Genomic DNA, 23894 nt, shown 5'->3' with positions numbered 1-23894 from the left:
ATTAGGAAAAAAAACCCTTGTGGGTTGAGATAAACACAGTTTAATAGGACAGAAAGAGAGAAGGAAACAACAATGATAATACCAACAAAGGAACGTACAAGAACAAGTGAGGCCCAATACAGCAATTGCTCACCACCCGGCGATCGACAGCCCGTCCCCGAGCAGCAATTTCCGCCCCCCGGCCAACTCCAGTTTATGTACTGGGCATGACGTCGGATGGTAGGGAATATCTCTTTGGCCAGTCTGGGTCAGCTGTCCCGGCTGTGTCCCCTCCCAGCTCCCCATGCACCCCCAGCCTCCTTGCTAGCAGGCCAGCACGAGAAGCTGGACTGTCCTTGACTGCTCAGCAACAACCCAAAACATCAGCACATTATCAACAGTTTCTCATCCCAAATCCAAAGCACAGTCTCACACTAGCTTCTGTGAAGAAAACCAGGACATGTATGACATAAAATTACGGAACAGTATTTTAAGATCATGTTATAGAAAGTTGAAAGGACTACTTTTAGGCTCATTCTCTGATCAATTTAAAAATCAATTCCAAACCACTACATTTCCTTCCAAATGCCCCTGTTTTCCTGAAATCATCCACTTCCTAACCTAATTAAGTAATTTTCAAGGTAATGAAAATTTATAGACTAAATCAAAATCACCACTAGAATGCTCATTTGATGGTAGACAAAAGATTTTACTTTAATATCTCTTGTATATAAGAAAATTAATTGAGTAGCTTTTGCTTGTACTTTAGCAGCACTTTCCAATTGGGTCTCCTGTGTAAAGATGGATTGGTAACCTTTTTGTAGCTATGATTTACAGCAGCTGAAAGAAAAATTTCACTTAAAAAGTATATAATGAATTAGCTTGTTATTTTCTCATCACACACATGTTTGAAGTCAAAAATTTGAAAAGAAATAGCAAAAACAGTAGTAATTTAATGTTTTGTTTTTCAGCCAACTACCTGCTAACTTACTATTACTGAAATTCCAAAAAACTTCTGAGAAGCGATTTTGAAAGCACTAGTTTAACAATTGTATACTGAAATTAATAAACCCTACTCCCACGGTACTGTTTTATGAGCCAAAAGTTTCTTTAACAGGTTAAGGAATCTTTAAGCAGTTCTGAGTCAAAAATGCTGTTAACAAATCCTGGTAACAGACTAGTAACTATTGACACAGTTCATCACTACTTATGTAAAAAAGCCTGAGGAGGAGGAAGGACAAAGGCCAAAATTCCAACTTGCTCCAGTTCCAGTGTACCTACACAGATTAAATGCCTATAATCAACAATTGTTCTTCAGGTCTGCAGAAGTCTAAAGTGGGCACTCTTCTTTCTGGATGCAAAATATACATTGGTATATTTAGGATTCGCTTTTTGTCTCCCTCAAGCACTGTAGGTTGAAAAAGATACTGAATGGGATATCAGAGAACTTCCTTCTGTTGCAACAACATTCGTAGTTATAGAAATACCAGATTAAGTATCAGGAAGGAACTTCCCCAAACCAAGTTACTTCTAAATTTTCCCTACAAATATGGCTCACATTTTCTGGTAGGATGATCTGAATACATAATAAAAATGAATTCTAGCCAGAGAACTCTGTGGATGAGAGCTCCACAAATACAAACCTGCTGAAGTTAATGTCCCTGTGAGTCCATGTCCCATTCCAGAGGCAAGAAAAATGTCAGAAAGGGAGAGAATAATGCTAATAGAAGGTAAGCATTGTAACTCTACTAAGCCACATATAAAATTAAATGGCACAAGATGCAAAAGAACTCAGAACATTTCAGCAGAACGCTTCAAAGGAGATAACAAATACTGCAAAAGTTTGTAAAGAATCAGTCCTATGCTGGACAAGGTCATAGTTTTTCTAACAAGCATAAAAAAAGATGATGGGCAGTATACGGAATGCAAAAGAGACTGATCTGCACTAAGGAAGCTACTGTGACATTTGCTTCCTAACTAAGCATTATTGGGGGAGAGGGAGAAGGGGTGAGAGGAAAACTATTTTTTCTGCATTACCATGTTTCTACTGTATTACTGTATTTCTAACTTCCTTTGCCTCGTTAATAAAAAAAAAAGGGTTTTCTGGAGATCCTCTTGTCTGTTACATACACCTTTCAAATCAGTGCCCAAGCAAGTGACAATGAATAGAAAAATTAGCAACTGGTTTGGTAGAGACAACCCAAATAGCATGAACAGAAAAACATATCATGCAAATTGGCACCATTATTTTTCAATGTTAACTCAGGTAAGCTTGACTGGTGAAAGTTTTCTTTACATTTGCTTTTAAATAACATTTCAAATAATTCTGGAGTACCATTGGTCCATAGTTTTACGTTTACACTTTAGTACTCAGCACAGCAAGAAAAAGGAAAGGTGATGTGAACTAGTAGAGATGCTTTAATTTTTTGCTAGAGTTTTGTTCTTGGTGAAGAAGCTGTAAAATGTTTCTGTAAGATGAGAATACTTGTTTCAGATTGAGGAATATCTGCTTAGATAGAACAGATCAAGATAAAAAAGGATGAGAAGATTAATAATGAAACCTGCTCATGCTGACAGAACATATATATCTTAAGAAGCATATTACTAGCACTCAGCAGGATAAACCAATGAATGAATTACAGTTCTTAAATAGATTTTATGCATCTTCTAAGACTGGCAATTTGAACATTGGAGGGTGGGGGTGGGAGAAGAGGTTGTACAGGGAGGAAGATGTTAACTTTGCCTTTTTTTTTTCCCCCCAGACATGACAAAGTAAACTTGGAACAAATAAAAAAATTACATAGCACAGACTGCTCCTCTGACTACCTATATTGATACACCTGCTCTAACACTGCTGGGTTAGAAAAGACAATAAAGACCATGCAAGGATGCAATATGGATGAAGTTCAAATTGCAAGCATTTCAGCTTTTCCCCTTCTTATGGGCAGAATCTACCAACAAAATATTGTATCTCCTTTACCTCTTGCCCTTGAAATAATAAATTTTATTATTTATATTGTGTCATATAATCATAAAACGATCATAATTTCATACCAGATCAAAACTGCAACAGTTGTAATGTCCCCAAATTATCTTCTAAACTACTAAAATTATCTTCTAAAAGACTTTAATCCTACTGTGATCCACGTTATCTTTTACCAGTCTTAACAGCAAGGATAATTTCTTCTTTATTCTTACAAAAAGTAATCTATTGAACAGCATAGAAAAAATCCTCTTCCGCTACAACTACAGAGAGGGAACATCAAGCACAGGACAGGGACTTCTAAAAGTCCAGTTCAGAATTACTGATGGAGAGCTAGAAGTAGTAAGAGGAGACAAGATCTCATCTGCATGAGAAGTTCTCTTCAACTACCTAACCCAGTTTATTGTTTTCACTGCCTCCACTGCAAGTTTCCCATTAAAAAAAAAACAAAACAAAACAAAACAACCAAGCAACCAACCAAAACCCCACCTGTTTAAGAATATTCGTTAAATCTCTTGATGATAAAAAGGGTAGAAGAAACTGAAAAGGAACAATTTCAGTGCTCTGAACTATAAAGCAAAACTTGTTAACGTCAATAAAATATATCTACCGATTCTCTACAGTTGTTATACACATTGGTTGGACTTGATGATCTCAAAGGTCTTTTCCAACCTTAATGACTCTGTGGTTCTGTGATTATAGAAGCCTGGAATATTCATTGCAACAACTCTCAAGTAATTATTATCTTAACATTTGGTTAAATTAATCTTATAACCCATAATATTTCCATAAAACAGAACTGATAGTTTTTTCATAGAGTATTGCTAATGTAATAAGAAAAAATTACTGAGTAGTCTTTCTGTGGAAAGAAGAAAATTAATTCATTTTAACCAGAGTTGCAGACATGTTCTGGGGTGAGCTTCTGTAACTACTACTTGTTCTGTTTCTCAAATATTGATTTATAACGATAATAAAATTTCAAAAATCCTTAAAACAAACTCAATTTTAATGTACATCTTAATTATTCAGTAACACTAAATTAAAAGCATTTTGATCAAAATTTACAATTTAAGAATCCATTGTTTTCAGGGGATTGGAACTACTTTTTATTCCTATTTCAGTGTGCTTTTCTGAGAAGAGTTATGTATTCCATCTATTTAGGAAGCTTTTATCAAAATTATTTCTGCATTCAAAACATATAGAAGTAAAAAGTATGAATCCAAAGGGGAAGTATATAGCAGAAAAGGAAGAACCAGTCACATTTCTTGACTTTACTTCATGACAATGGGATTCTGTTTAGAATAAAAATTCAAGCTGAATTCTACAAAGTTACCTTCAAAGTGTGAGAAATGAATACAAATGCAAGTTATATTTTGACACAGCTGCAGGACTGCACTTATGGTTAAGTTCCCTCTTTGAAAATGATCCCATTTAAGAATTTCTGCATAATGAAAAACAAACAGAACAATGAAACTTTTCAGCTGTGATATGAGCAGCTTTTTGTGTGCCTTTCTACATACAGAGACATAACAGGAATTAAAGCGAACAAGCTTTTATTTCAGTAAGACCGTTATTTCTACTTGCACAAGGACTACAAATACTATAATAGACTTTGTTATGTTAAATCTTCAGCTTTTTGATATTTAGTTCATAAAAATGAACAATACAGTGTCAAATGTATGAGAAAATGCACATCAAAGGATGGATCTTAAAAACAGCCAATATTGTTCTATGAAACAGAAAAATGTCATGCATTTTAGGCCTATCCACTCAGTTACACAGATGCAGAATTGTGTTCACTGTGTTTCTGTAGTCACAGTTCTGTTTCTATTCACCAAGACAGCACTAAAGTGACTGGACACTAAAGAACAAAAGCAGCATACCTATGCTTTTGCTGGATGGAATCAATATCTTTTTTATTTTTAATATAAATCAAATCAGCACAGAAGATTTCACTCAATAAAATAATTATCTCCTTTTGACAGTGAAATATTACTTACAATATCCAAAAATAATTAACACCATTTCACAAACATGCATTTTGAACTGCTCCAGTCATTGCAATGTATGACAACCACTGAAGTGAAAGAAGTTTCTGCAGAAGAGAATATAGATAAAATGACAGTACTGCTGCCTTTTTCTCTAAATATAATACTTTGGGTCCAGGGGACCTTCCACTGGCCAGGGGAAGGAAGTTATCTCACCAATCAGTTTGTAAATAAGATAACTATTATTTATTCAAGGTATTTATTGGATATAAATTATTTTCTTCTTCCTGTAGTAAGTATAAAGTAATTTGAAAATTGAAATTCTACTTTATTTTCCTAGTATTTTTTTTTATCCAGATGAGCATTCCTATAAGCACATCAATGTTTTAAGTTCCATTATGGTTTCCTTTAGAAAAATAAACTATTATAAAAGTCTCAAAGGACTGACCTCATCTTTGCATACTCCCCCCATCCCAGCTATTTAAAATTTTTTCTCCTTTGTCTACTCTTATGTTTCTCTGACACATCCTCAGGTCCCATTATGGAAAAAGTGGGAGACTCACCTTTTTGGATTATTCATCCTCAAACCACTCTTTCAGAACGCCAAAAGCTGTATCTTTCTCTCAAATTCTCCCAATCATTCTAGGCCATTTTCTTCTCTACTTGCCCTGAGCTGCTCTGAGATGGAATATGACTAGACACTTTCTTTCTCCTTTTTGCCTGCTTAGTGCTGCAGCTGCTAAAGTAATCCAATTCCTCATATATCAGGGAAATGAAATTCAACTTGGGGTTTAATTTTTGCAGTATGTTGCCTACTTTTCAAGTACTTTAACTGTCAATCCATTGTCTTCCATTCTTAAGACGTCTACCTTTGATGAAGCATTAAGGCTATAATGGCTCACGTATAAATTAAAGGTCGACAAGTCACATCAGGCAGATCCTGGACTGTGCTTTCACTGTTTCATCTCTCACCCAAAGAATTTGCTGTGCAAGCTCCCCCTCAAAAACTCTTAAGTATCAGATACTGTTCTCCTCCATGTCATTTATGTTGTGTTTCTGTGAAAATTCTTCCCTCTGTTTAAGCAGGACTATTTAGGTACTGTGAATAGCCACATGAAGGTATACTGCTCTTCCTTCAGAGAGGAAGTGAAGAGGAAAAACAGAATATCATTTAAAGTAATATAAAAAGAAATATTATGAGAAAAGATATCATTCAATATTAAACAGTAAGACTGAAGAGAGTCAAAGGAATAAAAAAGCTGTAAGAAAAAAAAGTTTATTGATGATAATCTTAGAGATGTCCTATTTGTATGCAAATAGCAAGTCTTGTCTGATTAGCGTGTTTATCTTTAATCTTATTTGATATAATCTAAAATGTTTACTGCTCTGCAAACAAGGCAGATTTGCATGTTGCCATTTAAACACTGATATCACTTTAAGAATCACTAAATCTCAGTTTCATTATCTTAAGTGTCAGCCATTGGTGATTACAGCAACAAAAGGCATGACTAATGGCATTTGCTGTACACTTCACAGGAAAGTGGAATCCATATGTATGCAGAAAATAACACGATACTCTACAGTTGAAAAATATGATAAAATAGTATTATTGCAATAATCATCTTGCTTCGCAGGCACTGAAGAAACTGCAACTAACTACCACCATCTAGAGGTTAAATGTAAATGCAAAATTTTTTTTTTATTCTGATCTGGATTCTGTCTTTATCCCTGTGACTATACTAGATGAGATTATTTTCTAATGGTAGGCTGACTGACCAACATAGGACTCACAAAAATGACTCATAAAAAAGATGGGCATCAAATGGAACAGATCACAACTAGCAGTCATCAGAAATTAACTAGTCAACTAGAGAAGACAAGATGTTTATAAGAGAATAGTCTTTTGCCAGCATGACCCTGATTTTACAAAGCCACCTAATACTTAAATCATGTCTGAAGGACTAGGCTTTCTGAACTGTTACTTTGTACAAAAGATATTAGTTTCGTCCTATGTGACTAGGTCCTTTAATGCTTACAACTAATCAGTTTACCACTTAGTAATAGAATAAACCTCTGAAGCTTCTTTTGGACTGAAAGTGGATAACTGTACTTGTTCTATTGTTCTTGCTAGAAGATACTGTTATGACAATCTAGTCTGAGCTCCTGTCACAGCTCAGCTAATTTCATCCGGTAACGTCTAAATAATCCTTACGATTTGTTGACACATAATAAGGACGTCAACTGGTCTTCTAATTAATCTTTCTACTTGGGTGCAAAATTAATTATATTAGTAATCTGTCAGCACTAATGAATGACAAGACAGTAGTCAAGATATAAACCTGAAGCAAAATAAAGCTGATCAAGTGTAAAGAGAGAGGAGATGCTTCTGAAAACATCAGAATGAGCTTGCCATGCATAGAAGATAAACACTAGTGGTAGGAAAGATATTTCCTAATCATATCTATTATTTCCATTTTAGGACTAAATTACTCATTCTTAGCGTAGCATTACAAGGGCAACTCATGCTTAGTTATGATCCATGATCTCCAAGTTTCTTCCACTGTGCTGTTACTGCAAGGCATACTGATTTCAACAGTTCAGAAAATTTTTGGTGAATTATGAAAGGTATTTTATTCAGTACACTGAAATATGAACAAAAGGTATAGTGATATTTAACCAGAAAAGTTACCTATCTTCCAAAATACTGCTATCCAGGGATTTCCTGAGAAAGAAGTCAGGTCTTTGTGTTTGGATTGATTTTTCTTCAATTTAGTTAGCTGAATTATTTTCTAGACCCATGTAAACTTTCAATATTCATAAGCTCTGTAGCAAGATGTCTTGCACCCCAATTATATGTTGTGGAGAAAACCACTGTCACACACTTGTTTTGAAACTGCAAGCTAGTAGTTTCAATGGATGCTCCAATTTGCATTCGGAAACAGTTAAAAATCTCTCCATGTCTTTCATGATTTGAAAGATTGCTATCGCATTTCACTCTCAGTTGTCCGTCTCACAGGCTGAGAATTTCTAATAAGCTCCTTAAATGAAAAAGCTTCATTTTTCACCCATATTCTTTCCAGTTCCAATATATTTCTTTGTAGAGGACTAGAACTTGCACACAAGTAAGCCAGAGATTGTACATGGCATAATAGTTTGCTGTTTTTCTATGCCTTTCTAATGATTTCTAACAACTTGGTTTTTAGACCTCCCTAAACCCTTTTAAAAATTATGCCAGGTCAGCTACTTTAAAAATTGTCTGCTATCCAAGCCAGAAGCTATTTATAAGTCAGTTTTCAGCTATTTCACCCATGAATTCCTGGTGAGCTGCATGTGGAGATTTATTCTTATTTAATAAGATCTTCTACTGGTATTATCATTCAAAACAGACAATCTGCTAATTCTCAAGGAATAATCCAGAATGGGCATACCCCATAACCCATCACCAACTCCATGGTGAACAGAGATTTTTAAATATGCATTTTTCTGTTACTATTTTATATTCTGAGACCTTCTTCAGCTTGAGTATTGACTTTAGCAAGTGACCTCTTCCCGATATGTACTCTTGTACATTAGATTTGATGTCTTTTGGAAGTTTTAAGAGGCCTGTAACACCGTATTTCTACTTTTTTCCACCAGAATGTGTAGATTCCTCTGTTTTTCTTTGGAGAGGACTTAAATTCTTTAAGGTTTTAAAATGTATTTATTTACTTCTAATAACTTTCCTTATTCTGCTGCTTAGACTTCCTTCTCTTGTTTTTAATTTCTCTCCTTTTTTAAATGAGTTATGCATTTCCTTTGAGCAATACCCAAGTTTTCAAATAGTCTCCATTATGTCTGCAAACCATCTTAGCTGTCCCTTATATTTTTTTTTTAGCCAGCTTCCTGATTTTTTTCTCATGCTCTTTTTTTATAGTTAAATATTACAGTAGTGAATTTTTGCTTTTGTTGTTCCTTTTACAATAGAGTTTAAATCAATTAATTTTAGTTTATTTAAATTCCTATTCCTATCCCAAACACCAGCTCTTCTTTACATGCAAATATTCTTCTGCTGTTCAGCTTATAAATTTTATGATCTTCAAGTGCCATTAACCAAGTCTTGCATTTAAAATCATCCCTCCTGTGAAAAATCCCTTTATTGCAGAAACATATCGAAATCCTGATGAATCCAAACCCATTTTTTTTCCAACATTTTTTCATCCATGCAGCAAAATACTAGATCTCTACCTCTCTGAAGCCTCCATACTCTCCTCTATCTTGTATCATTGGAAATCAAATGGAACATTATCTTCCACACCATGGCTTAGCAGCCCATCTAGAAAATGAAGTCTTCCCATTTTTCCACTTTTCCGGTAAGATCCCATATGATACTCTATGGAATGACAAAATTGAACTCCCCAACACTTACAGCCACCTATTCTCAGTAGGGATATTTGTCCTCAGCAGATTATTCACAGTACAAGTGAAAACAAAGCCTTAAATGTGTACTAATTTGAAAAGTCCTGTATCACAATGGGGTTTTTTTGTCTTTATTTATTGTAGTCACCAATTATTTGTTGTTGTCATCTGAAAGTTCTTCAATTATTGTGAAATGGTGATAATTGCAAAAACAAGTGAAAAAATATTTTTCAGTTGAACTTATAACTACACTTAAGTGCACATCCCATTCTAAATAGCTTTTTCACTAAAATGTATACACCATCTAACTGTTGTAATATTCACAGTTGAACGACAGAAGTCTATGGCTCTGTTAATTTTTAAGGCAGTATTAGATAGTGCTAAGCTGTGCGCACTGATTAATCTGCTGCTCACAACTGTCCCCTTGAACCCAGTCATTCAAATTGAGCATAAAACTTTGCTCTGTTTCTAGGTCTTGTTTTTAAATTCTTAAGATTCATAACCAGTAAACGCTACCAGTTAAATGTTACTGCAAGAGTGCAGTGTAACTCTACAAATACAGAGGTCTGATAAAAATTCCCACATCTAATAGGATTCATTATAAAATGTTGCTTGCTTTCAGAGTCCACAACCTTATTTCTGCACTTGTCCAGAATTCTTAATCCTTAACAGAAATTAAAGAAACTATTTGATGGTTGAAACTATGTGACAAGTATGCTGGAGCTAGAACTTTTTCCTTCTATATTCACTAAAAAACAACATCTGGGGTTTTTTAGGGATGGAAGATGTACTGATTCAGATGTACTGACATCTGAAACATACCAAAATATTAACATGGCACAAAAACAAATGCTTTAAAACACCCTTCAAAACAACATTACAAATCTGCATTAAATTAAAAAAAAAATTAAAAAAAAGCAGGCACTGTAACAGAAGTCCTGCTGGAGTCTGTTCTTATCCTGTCGAGGTCAGGCCCTCCTGATATGCAAATTAACATGTCATTAATTCATTTTCTTGGTTTAAGAAGCACAAATGCAAAATTGTCATTGACTTCGAAGAGGCACAGCTACCCAGATTTATTTCTCCTAATTCTTACATTCTAAGATGACAGATACTGTGGAACTGATAGGTTCATACTTTTCCAAACTACTTGAGGTGCTCTGAAATTCTTTCCACCCTCTTTTGGACATTTGCAAGGCATGTAATACATATGCAGTAGTTTATTTTCTGCTGGAAAATACACATTTATGAGCAAAAAGAGATAGAAGAGGCACAACAATTCTAAAGTGCATCAACAATATATGTGACATAGCAAGTCTCCGCTGGCACACTGTCTTCCTCTCCCCATCAAGTGAAATGCTCCAGAGTTACACAATTTAAAATCAGCAAAGGTCAACAAGGTGGCTTATAACAGGAGGGGAGAGGAGGAGAATCTCTTTAGCTTTCTAATAACAGAAAAGGCAGAAGAAATCAAGCCATATTAGAAATACATGTACACAAACTACATTTGGAAAAGCAATGGTCATGATCCATGCCATTTTCTAACATCTTCATTTGGCAGCAACATCTTACCTGAATAGTATTACGCATATGATCTAATTTTCAGGCAGGCTAAGCATCTTAAGGCTAATTTCCAATTACCTTTAAGTACAGTCATAAGTATTTAGCATATCTAAAAGTCATGCTTACCTGAAGTTTCAAACTTTGCCTGTTCCAGTTGGCACACTTTAGCTTTCTCCAAAGTTCATTTGACATCTTTTTCTCAGAATTAACAAGCACAACCCAGAGTCAGTTTTTACATGTCAAGTTATGGTTACTCAAGTACTCTCAGAGAAATCTGAACTCTGAAAGATGTTGGTAATGATCTCAATAGTATCAACATTCTGCAATATTGCTACTTTCCTTTACATTAATATACTACATGCAATTTCTCATGTAGCTGATAAAAAGCATTTTAATTTTCTGCCATTGGAGAAAGAAATGATAAAGCAGAAGAAATAATGTTTATCATGAATAAAAAGGACTCTCAGAAATGAGCTCAGTCACTTATCCTAATTGTCACTGCCAGTCCTTGCCTGTTCGTTACATACTGGTAGCCTGGTAAATACCCTCTTCCACAATCTCAACATTGAATCAAATTCCCTGTAATCAGGACCACATGTTTTGGCACAGATTTAACAAGATAAATGCACAGTGCTGTTATTGAGGCTATTCTGAAGTTTTATAAATTAATGCTTTCCTGGTAGCTAGAAAATGCAGAATATATATACAGCAAGCACATCACTAAATATTTGATCAGAGATTGGCAATCACTTCAAGTGTTTCATCATAGTGCTATGCTACAGAGTATTTCTAGTTAGGAAAATCTATGTTTTTTCACAGGCACAGTGGCAGAAAACAAAGTTATTTGCTAGACAGATACTCTTCCCAGTCATACTCCTGTTACTGAGATCACAAACTGGTAGAATTCCATTAATGTATTCTTCCATAAGGAAAGAACTCAGCAGGTACCAAGATCAAAGTTTAATGAGAATTAAAGAAGTTTTAGGTCATTTATACTGGTAACTCTTGCTTGCTTTTTTAAAATATTAAAAGAAAAAGTTGAGCAAATACACAACTGTTCACCAGATGAATTCTATGATATTCTATGCTGTTCTGTAATTAAAGATAAACTAGTCTGACCAGAGACATTCTATGTCTATTCTAGTTAGACGCTTCCAACTTTCCACATTACACATGTCCAATAAATTGCTTGTGTTAATAGATAATGAATAGAGCACATTCAGAAGAACTTGTACATTTTTCAAACACATATACCAATAAACAGAATTTTTCACGCTATGGATACCCAACGTTCTGATTATATATTGTAGACCTAAAGAAACATATTGTAGACCTAAAGAACTTAATAAAATTCTCAAAATTGTCTTTTTGTAAATCTAGAATTTTCAATCTTTTAGAATCTCGCAATGGTATTTTGCTTCCTTTTTTCCTCTTCTCAAGAGGCTTAGCCTTCAATCACAAGTTCTTTGTTTTCCATTGATGATGAGTAATGGATGAAGTCTATTAAAACCCACTCTGTACCAGTACAACATATTTTCTAAAATGCCATGCCAATTCTAAATAGAAGTAAGGTGCAAAAGCACAATAAAAAAACACCTAAATTTTGTTCAAGTCACTATAGTTAGGCCCTTAACCAAAGCAAACTGAGAGCAACATCTAACGCACTACTCACTTCAGCAGATTTTGGATAAAGCAGTGAAATCTTATAAATTGTGAAACTTAGTTTATCTCAATATTATTCTTATTGAAAAAGAACGTACAGAACTTCTATAGTATATATGAATTCTGCATACTTCCCAGGCTTTCATGATGCCATTTGTATAGTCATGTACAGTCAAACTGCATGAAAAGTATTAAACTCTTTAGTAACCAAGTTTGATATCAAGTTACAAGTAAAATTAGAAATAAATTAAATTCTTCAAAGAATTAATGTTTTTAAATCCAGTTCTATTATACCTTAATGAAACGCACTTTATAACTTAAAAAAAAAGATAGAATTGACATATTAGATAGCAACCTTACAAATAAATTGTTTCTAGTTTTTCTTATTAGTAACGAAACTAACAAAACTCGAAATACAAAAGCAAGTTTAGTAATAAAAAAAAGGATTATTTCTTCTCATTCAACCAAAGAGAATGCAACTGAAAAAGCAAGTAATAAGACTAAAATTGTTGATAAAAATGCAACTATTTGCAATACACAGAAATTCTCCATGACCCTTTTCAAAAAAGATATGTGTTTGTTTACTTTTCTTCCATTTCTTCTTACATTTTTTCTGGCCATTTAACCACCCAGGACCTCCAAACTGGCAGGTTTTTGTTTTGTTTTGTTTTGTTTTGGGGGGGGGGGGGTTTAAATAGAATTGCCTCCCTATGCAGTACTAATGTTGCTATTGAATCTAAGAACCTTTAGTAGTATACAAAGACGGTTTTCCTCCCATTCCTTCATCTATCACAGCAGCTCCTCTTTACTAAAGAGCTGCCTGTAGCTAAACTCTCTGCTCATCCACAAACAGCTGCAAGAATTGTTTTGTTTCTACTTCTCACTAACCAATCAAATGAGAATAAAAACTTGTGTGAGCAACAGACCAGTAGTAAACACACCTGAGCAAGCCACAGTTTAAGTTTACTTCTTATTCACAACTTAGATAGAGTGCTTTTTTTGCAATAAGTCTCCCACTGCAAGAATTCATGCCCACAGTTTGATAATTAGAAATTATGTTAACTTTTCACCTAAATATGAAAGAAACATGGAACTGTGTTCACTGCATCCACACAAGCTTTCCTCAGTATCAGGAAATGGTAAGATCAACTATTGTGTCATATTCCCCCGCTCCTGTCTTTCACATAAAAGCAGGTATCTGTAACATTAAAAAGACACAAAATGCTGTCTAGACAGTACCATGTCATCTCTCACTATCATTAACAAGTGTGCCAAGCCTAAACAGTCAGAAATGCACTTAAAAATTAAAAGCTTATTCACTGGGTGCCTTCATTTCAATCTGCACTGCAGATATAACAAAAAAAAAAAAAGTGAGAGAATATATAAATTCGAATGTTATATTCTTGCAAAAGATCTCACTGTTCAGATTCCAAATACTTTTCTGGAATTGTCTTATTCTATACTTATCCAGAAGTTAGCCAGAAACTCAAAGTTACTATGCAACTTCAGGGAAAGGGGAAAAAAAAAACCCACCGAAAAACACAAAGAAGAAAATTCTGGGGTACATCACATTCCCGCCTTTGCTTGATCAACAGTCTAGATACAAAAATGCTCGAGGCCAGACTGAACTTTTAAAACTCAAAGCTTTATAAATAGTACATTATAAGTATCCCTTCGCTGCTCATCCACACAGGCAGCAACATTCATTCCAGAGAAAAGCACTACCAAATCAAGGGCACCTAAGCAGCAGTGGGGACAAGGATAAAGTGCATAGGGGCCCAGCTGGTCTCCTAGATCCTGACAGTGGAAAAGGCTTGTGTAGAAGCAGGTGGATCCTGTGGATCAATACCTTGCACAGTAGGTGCTACTGACAGATATGGCTTTTACGATCATGGGACTGTCTCTAAAGATCAAGGACTGCTGGGCGAGATTAAATCCACCTGACAGAGCGGGACAAGATCATCTTTGCCAACAGGCTGACAATCTGGTGAGGAAATGGTAGATGGGGTGGAAAGCAGATGGTGCATGGTGATAGGAACAAGAGAAACCTAAGACATGACGAAGCAGGATGAAAAGAATAAAACAGATCAACCCAGGACACAAGCAGGAGAAACCAGAGCTCCTCTAGTGATCATAGACTGCAACATCATTAAAGTAACAGAGATGTGGTGGGGTGGGATATTGATGCTTCTAAGAATTTCTGTGTTACCAGACCGGTGTATGGGTTTGAGAATGTGTAGCCAGTGACAGCAGAGTGGAGGAATGTGTGAGCCAGAAAGAAAAAAACAAAAAAAACAAAACAAAAAAAAAACCTCACTTGTCAACAAGTTGGGTTTCCACAAACACTTGTGCACCTGAATTTGATTGATTATTCAATGCTTTTTAATAAATAACTAACTGTTCGGTATTGCCACCAGCTTTTCTTTCCATGAGCTAAAGTCTTAGTTTCATTGTCTTTTACTGGCTGAAAGGTAGGTGTTTTCCTGTTTTTTTCAACTATCTGCCAACATTTCATAAATTATTCAAAATTCTACAAAAAAATCATCAAAGTGAGAGGAATGTTAAAAAGCTTCTGAAACCTTGTTCAGAGCTAAGTACATGTGGCTGAAACAGAAGTGGAAAAAATTTTCAGCTGCTAATAGTCCGCAAATAAAGAAATACAAACAGCCTGGGACAGCATATTAAAAAGTATTTAAAGTTGGCCCTGCCATTCAATCCATGGAGGGTATAATTGTTATGAAACTGAGAATCCAGGAATCAAGGAACAGTATAAGATTTCAATGCTTCAGCTACAAGGCAGGCTAGAGCACAAACCCTAAATTCCGGCCCAGCTGAAGCAGAACACGCTACGAACACATCCAATAACACTTACTGAAGGCTTGTTGCACCATTCAAAATGTTTCTGAGTGAGCTTCTACAGTAAACCACATACATCTGTGTGTCAAGCAACTTTTCTGGTCATTGATATGCCCACAATTGAAATAGAATACGTACATGCATACTGAAGAAGGCATTACTGATTAATATCGAACTGTTGTACTTCCTGGTCAATGCAGTCATCTTATTAGCATGCTTTTAAAGTATTAAAATATTAAAAGCCAACCTTCAAAATATGCTATTTGGATAATCAACACAATCCTATGGACAAATATATATGAAGTTACTGCTGCTGTTCATTGATTGATCTCTAATTAAATTACACTGAGATCTTTAAGTTATTAAAATGTGCCATTTCAGTCAGAAACTTTTACACAGTATCTGTGTTAAGATGTATCGCTTACCTGATAAACATGGAATGCATTAGCAGCTTTTCCACGCAGAAAGACTGAGGGAATCCAAACATTAATAAGAGCACGATTTGATCTGAGGAGGAGAGTGAAAAACTTAAAATAGGGAATCATATTTATATATAGTAATTGCAAAGCAACTACCTCTAGTGATTTAGATAATGACCAAAGTGATCAACAGAGCAACTTAACATTTCAAATGGAGTAGCAGAAAAATTGTAGTTCTGCCTGAATCCTATATACCTGCAGTGTCAAAAAGTGTTCCCCAAAATTAGCATAACTGAAAAAGAGCACTGAAACAATTCCTTTTGTGGCTTCTTCGGTGTGGTTTATTTTTTTGTTGTTGTTGGTTTTGGTTTTTGTGTTTTTTCTTACAGCATGCATCTGACAACATTTGATTATACACATGAAACAAAAACTATCCATTTCACCAAACTCAACATTTTGATCCAAAAACCTCAGCAAAAAACATGAGTTCATTAAATAACAGAAGAGCACTGCACAATTATGGAGAAACCATTTCCATCCACTCTTTGTAATTCATCTCCAAATTTCTACGATTCAAAGACATCAGCTGCATTTTGACCCCCTCATGCACAAAAACCTAGATTCATTAGTCTGACTAATAAAGGCAAAGCTCCAAATCACAACAATCTAGAATGATCTGGGCTGACCGATTGGGTTGTTTGTGGGTTGTTTTATAGTACTATTTGTATGCATTGATTAGGAGGTATTCTGTGAAAATGAGAAAGTCCATCACATGAATAGCATCTTGCATCTACCAAACCCAAAGCAAGAGAAAACAGTAACTTTTCGGTGCTTTGTTAGAATACCAAGACCTAGTGCACTGAAAGAGCATTCCAAGAGAATCTTCATAAATCTAAACTCCTTGCATTCAACATTACTAAAAACCATACTAGGGCATGGACTGTGCAGCTCTTTATACTCCTTAACAATAAAACACCACAGCTGAGAATTCAGTTATTGGAAATAATACAGGAAAAGCAAATTATTGAATCTGTTTGCTTATTCTTCTTTCTCATTAAAGATAGTACAAAGAGAAAAATACACCTTTTAAGAAACTTACATTTCAAAATCTGACAAACTCTGATCTTCAGACGTTTGACTCAAATCTCCAGGGACCTAGATGTACAAAACAGAAATAATTCCCACACACTGATTATTATGCTTTCTATTAAGAAAGCATAATATTACAAGGAAATTACAATTCAACATTCAATTTTTTAAGTGCCAATAAAAACTATTACTAAGAAATAATGAAAGAAAAAAGAAACAATACAAGAAAAACAAACAATCATGCAACAGGATTATGAACATATCACCCTTGCAAGTTCTTAATGTTAAAATTTGCTATAGTTTTGTAAAGAAACAAATTGAGGTTTGTAAAAGCATGCAATTTTGAAATGTATACAAAACCCAGAAAAAAAACATAATTATTAGGCCTTATGGGAAGAGATGAAGCATATAAAACCTAATGATCCCCTTCTTTTACAACCAACATTCAATTAAGAGAAAGACACATGATACTTTTGTTTTACCTGTGTTCTTACAAAACATTATATAGCTACAAAGGTTCATAAAAATGGCAATGATGGGCTAACACCTGGAGAATCAAAAGAAGTAGCAGTCGTGCAAAAACAAGATTGAAAGAGCATTTAGAACTGAAAGAGTAATAGCTCTTTACTTTACTTTAAAGCTAGTTAAACATAAAAAGGTATCTTCTCACCTTTAAATACCGTAAAATGTAAAGCTTAATGCAGAATAGTTAGTGTGCTTTGATGAAGAAAAACAGCTAAAAGTTGTGACCTTCCAGAGACAGCCTCTACATTAGTTAAATATTGGTTCAATGGATCTCTACAATGTATGTTGTATGTATATTACTGTTTTTCAGAATATTTGCTGTCTAAGAAGCTTAAGTATATACTATTGCTTATTGTAAAGCAATATATATTCATTTATTGCAAAACAATATAAAATTTCCAAGGGGACTAAAGAAAATCTACTTCCAGACATCTTGACAGACCAGCTCAAGACCTCCCAACACACAACAAAATACAATTTTGCCTTCCCAAAATTAAATGGATATGGCTCAGCATAAAGTCATTCCTGAAAGAAAAAAAGAACTGTGCAGAACCGAGACAGTTCCAGGGCATATATACAGGGCATATGTATGGAGTCCTGAACATGTCTGCTGCCCTTTTTTGGAGAAATGAGGTGGGAAAGGCCAGTATGACCTCTCCCTCGATTACCACCATCAGGTGTTGTCTGTTCACAGTCCAGTCCACCCTCCAGTGGCAGCACACAGCCTGGCTTTCCAGGGCTCTTGTGCCAGAGAGCAGACGTTCTTCAATCTTAACTACAACCTGCACCCTCCCTCTTTGCCAATATCTGAAGTGGCAAATCCTGCCACCAGATATATATAGTTATTTTCATTAACGTCAGTAAAATTTTTGCATAAAAAAACCTCAAAAACAGAGCATGGACTTTGGAAATAAGAAAAAGGATTACAGTAATGAGTTCCAGTGCTTGCACATCTATGTTGAAACAAATTGGTTACCGATTTTGAGATGGTAACTGAAGTGTTGTTCATTGTAATGCAAAACGCAGTGATGGAGACATTACATCAATGTACTTCCTCATACCCTTGAAAACACATACATTTTGTTTCAATGTTCCTCTATGTTTGTTGCAGAAGTTCTGAAACCCAGCAACTAGAAATTGGCAAACATCGTTGTGAACAATTCATTTATAGATTACAGCCATTAAAATCAATTATCAGCACTAAAAGGAAAGGAGAAGACAGAGAAGAATCATGGAAGCTATTTTTATAACGAAATGTAAATTATACACTGTTTTACTAATACAGTGTTAAGAACTGATATTATCAAAAAAGTCAAAGGGGGATCAAATATTCACATCCTACAATTTCTGACAGTTACACATTTTACCAACTTTGAAAGTTCTAAGTCAAGTCAAATAAGTAACAGACTATCAGCACACAGTTTTGTTTACTAATATAAAATTAAAACGTATTCACTACTTAGGACAATGCAAGAACCTTTAGGACTGTGTTCAATTCACAACTTCATTCTGGACAATAGCAACTAGTAACAACTAGCATTTAGCTAGCCCTTAAAAATACAGTACCACTTCCATTTCTTATAAAGTTTTAGGAATTAATTTTCTCTTGGTATCTGAGGGATCTGGACAGGCTGGATCGATGGGCAGAGGCCAACTGTATGAGGTTTAATAAGGCCAAGTGCAGGGTCCTGCACTTTGGCCACAACAACCCCATGCAGTGCTACAGGCTTGGGGAGGAGTGGCTGGAGAGCAGCCCGGCGGAAAGGGACCTGGGGGTGCTGGTTGACAGCCGGCTGAATATGAGCCGGCAGTGTGCCCAGGTGGCCAAGAAGGCCAACAGCGTCCTGGCCTGTATCAGGAATAGTGTGGCCAGCAGGAGCAGGGAAGTGATTGTGCCCCTGTACTCGGCACTGGGGAGGCCGCACCTTGAATACTGTGTTCAGTTTTGGGCCCCTCACTACAAGAAGGATGTTGAGGTGCTGGAGCGTGTCCAGAGAAGGGCAACGAAGCTGGTGAGGGGTCTGGAGCACATGTCTTATGAGGAGCGGCTGAGGGAACTGGGGTTGTTTAGTCTGGAGAAGAGGAGGCTGAGGGGAGACCTTATCTCTCTCTACAACTACCTGAAAGGGGGTTGTGGCGATGAGGGTGTTGGTCTCTTCTCCCAAGTAACTAGTGATAGGACAAGAGGAAATGGCCTCAAGTTGCGCCAGGGGAGGTTTAGATTGGATATTAGGAAAAATTTCTTCACTGAGAGGGTGGTCAGGCATTGGAACAGGCTGCCCAGGGAGGTGGTGGAGTCGCCATCCCTGGAAGTGTTCAAAAAACGTGTGGATGTGGCGCTTCAGGACATGGTTTAGGGGACATGGTGGTTCTGGATTAATGGTTGGACTTGATGATCTTAAAGGTCCTTTCCAACCTAGTGATTCTGTGATTCTGTGATTCTGTGATACATTAAAAATATAGTATCAATACCAAACTACTGGATTAGGATATGGAGACACATGGTTAAAAACAAAATCTCTGAACAGGGACATAAAGCCCAAAATCTTCAAGAAAGTACAGCTATAATATACACATGATTTGTGACTAGTATTGTGTCATCTCTTAACACAATAATGTGATTGTTTCCATATAAAAGGCTGAAATTATAGGTAAATTCCTGCTTCACTAATGCACAGAACTGTCATCAGCCACTTGACATAAATGTTGTGATAAAATAGGCATGAATGCTTCCAGTGCAACCAAAAGAGTAAGAAGCAATATCATGTAATCATATGAACAAAAACTACCCAAATATGCCTTCCTTCAGAAGATGGACAACTATTAGGAACATTCTTAACTCCTTCTGTTTCCTCCCTGTTCATTTCCAAATTTTAACTTTTAACTCAAAAAGCCAAAGTGAAGCAATAGCTGGTAGAAAACAATTTTGTTGTCTGAATATATGTATTTTACATTCAATTCTGCTAAAAAGAACCAATCACCATCAAAAATACTGAGGAAGGCATTCTTGACAGATGCATTATTAGCTGTTATTTCTTATAAGCTACTACATATTTTATTTCATCACGAGTAATGGTTTTGAGCTTATTCCAGAGCGGTATTCCACACTGTAATAAACACATACCGGCCCTCTCAAATCAATTAGTTCTTGTCTCATCTGGGACACAAGAGCTTCTTTAGCCATCAGAGCACGGTGCAGCCTCTCATTGAATTCAATCAGTTCCCCATGCATTTCAGCTACCTGAAAAACAAAGGCAACAGATACCTGTGATCTAAACTGAAAAAAAACACACTACGTAATTTCTTAAACATATATGGACTTTTATTTAAATTTTTTATTTTACCATACTCTCCAAGTAGTACATCTCATTGCTAATGCATTAGTTTCAACTGAGCATTAAGAACAGACACTGTAATAATAATTTTGACTCATTCCTTGAAATGTAGGTTTTGATATTGAATTCAATAGGACAGAATACAACTCTGACCAGTTTTATTCCTATCAAAGGAGATCCTGTGGCAACTGATTCTACTAAAACACCTACTAATTTTTGTTCTGAGTTTAATTCTTTGATGAACACAGCACGCAACCAGATATAAACTAATCACAATACCCTGGGAATAATGCAAAATGCAAAAACTGCATTACAATTTGTCCATAATTCGTGAGTAATATATTCTACACTCCTCCTTGGAGTTTTAATAGGATTGGAGCTAGAAGTCCACTCATCCCAGGCAAAACTGTGAGGGGTTAAAGGAGCATGAATACCACAATTACACTGTGGCTCAAGTTGTTGTGCATAGATAAATAGTGTCGCCTCAAGCACAGCATCTTTGGACACAAAGTCTAGCTATGCCTGTGCTCTTTATTTTTGAGTCTTGACACTAAGAAAGGACCAATTGATGCAGGATGTTTATGGAAGTGAACTGGCCTGGATGAATGACAAGGCTGGAAAGTATATCAATTTACAGAGCAAACTATGTTTAAGCTGGTTCCTTGCCAAGAGAAGCAAGAAACAACAAAACTTAAGCCAACGTTAAAGATGATACTGAGCTCTTGAATTTTTCTTACACAGAAGTAAAGTGTAAGCCTACAGCTTAAGGGGAAAGAACTCCAAAAGGACAAGGGTTCCCAAATAGCAAAGGTCTACCACTATTTGTAGCAGTAATGTATTAATCATCAAGAGAATGTGATGGGGAAACTAGCAGAAACAGGGAGAAAGGCTAAAAGAAACTTGGTATCTGTGTTCAGCAAGACTTGTTAGATGCTCGTATCAGAACCGTTATATTATAAAATTGAATGAAAGTTTCAATTATGATGGGTGACCCATCAGTATATAATGTACCTGGCAAGGGAACCATCTTGAACTGACAAGGCCACCTATAGCCTTAGGGCAAAGAAATTTGAGCCAAAAAGGGTTTGTACAATTCTTTTCAAGGGAAAAGAAAGACTCTTCAGAAAACCCCACTGCTAGAAGTCTCCAAGTAAATCCTCTCTCTATGACTTCTTTATTAAAGAAAAGGAACACTGATGAGGGCCACTATCAGAGGTGGAGCACCAGATGAGCAGTCCCACGGCAGAGCAAGAAAAGCTATCATTTTAACAGGCGTAGTTAGATGGAAACGGAAGCAATGACTGGCTGGCCCCTCTAATGGGCATAGCAGGCTACCACAAGAATATTGTTAAACATGTTTTTCAGGTTACAGCAGCTCTTGAAATGCTGCCTCATATAGCCATCCAAAGCTAGGAGAGCAGTAGGGGCAATGGGGTAATATTATGAAAGCACAGCTGAATAAGATGAGTATCAATTCACTATCTTCAATGATAGTACAAGGTCTTGGACTACTGCCAAATCTTTTAAGAGTTCATAGTTTCCCTTCTGGAGGCAGTACACTACTATGTATGAATTTCAGGCTTTCCTTTTCTTGAATTACCACTCTGCCTTCTCCCTCTTCCCCAGAGAAGTTCCCCAAGATAAAGCAGTTTAATTCAATTTGTTTAATTTAGTGCTTGTTTTTAATTTAGTGCTTTGTTCCAGACAACCTGTATCCTTCACATAATCAAAGCAAACAGAAGAAACAGCTTCAATTTGACAAGCCAGGAACTGACATCATCGATTAAAAATAATTATACCTGAATTGAACTTCAAGTATTTTTATCCAATTTCTTTTTATATTAGAGGGAGTTCTCCAAATCCAGTAATTCATGAGTGTGGCATATATGCAAAAAAGAGACAGACTAAGCCCAGATATGATTTGTCTAGACTGATATGTCTAATTATGAATTTACAAACTATGCTGAAATGCTCAGCAAATTACTAAAAACCAGTAACAGTAATTGAACTAGCAACAAACTTTCCTCGTAATGGGACTATCAGCAAGTACAAAAGCTAAAGATTGCAGAGTGATCATTTAAACCCAAAGAGGCAAACATTTTTGTTTGCCTGATAATATAAGCAGTTTTAGATTAATATTGATGCTTTATCTTACACATCCCAATACAAAAAGCTTGCCACACATCTGAGTTACCATTGAGTTTCATGCCTCACTTTCTGAAGTGTAAAAGTTTAACACAGTATGAATACAGTTTCATTAATCAAAAGCTTTTTTAATTATTATTATTTATGGTGTACTAAAGCAGCTTTGATTTAACGCTTTGTTTTTGTTCTTGTCAAGCACTTCCGTTGCACTTAATCCCATTAGAAAAACTAACTTCCTAGTCTCATAATTAGACTCTTTTCTGGCTCCTCATGGTAAAAATCAGAACATTAGGACTTCTAGGCTATCAATTAATGACACTACATATTCCTATCTCAATTGTTCATTCAACATCAGCCTTGACAAAAAAGGTTCTTTGACTTCAAACACTTGTTAGTAAATAGTAAGCTCATTTTGTGAAAACAAAAGATATCTAAATCCATATGAACTTCTGCCTTATGACTAATGTAGTAGGTACCACTTAGGAAGCAGTTTTGCTCCATAAATTACAAACATTTATGCACCAAACAGATTTGCCAACTAGATATAGTAATAATATAATGTCATTAACTCTGGATAAATTATTTTCCATACTAGCTTGAGCCATTCATTCCAATTCAAAGTAAGTGGTGTAATATTTAAGAATATCATAAGCTCCTCACTGATTCAGGTTAATATTAGAAGGTCATTGTTAATGACAATCTCTCTGTAGAGAGCCTGGGCTGGGAGGCAGAACACCCTTGTATTTCACATCCAAAAAGACGCAGTATGCTACTAGTCATAAATGCACAGATAGCTGGTTGATTGGCTATCAAAAGCAACATACAAATTTATGAATGGATGCAAAACTCAGTAGTTTACATATATTAAATCATGTTTGATTTTTCAGTGCCTGCCTCTGTCAGAACAAAATCCAAACTATCTGATGTAATACCTGACTGTTTTCTCTCCCTTTAA

General features: G+C 35.7%; 1 protein-coding gene across 1 annotated transcript in view; it reads right to left on the bottom strand.

The window, feature by feature from the left end:
* SNX29 (sorting nexin 29) overlaps window positions 1-23894 on the bottom strand; it is a gene marked incomplete at both ends in the record, with an annotated part of 138310 nt that overhangs the window by 50039 nt on the left and 64377 nt on the right. The window contains 3 exons of the mRNA XM_082006780.1: window positions 15852-15933; window positions 16945-17000; window positions 20584-20700. Of these exons, the coding sequence (XP_081862906.1) occupies window positions 15852-15933; window positions 16945-17000; window positions 20584-20700 (255 nt within the window). The remainder of the gene's footprint in view (window positions 1-15851; window positions 15934-16944; window positions 17001-20583; window positions 20701-23894) is intronic.

Source organism: Phaethon aethereus (assembly GCF_964289735.1).
Source record: "Phaethon aethereus genome assembly, chromosome: 15".
NCBI lineage: Eukaryota > Metazoa > Chordata > Aves > Phaethontiformes > Phaethontidae > Phaethon > Phaethon aethereus.
Note: the sequence above shows the minus strand (reverse complement) of the source record. Positions and strands in the feature narration are given on the sequence as shown.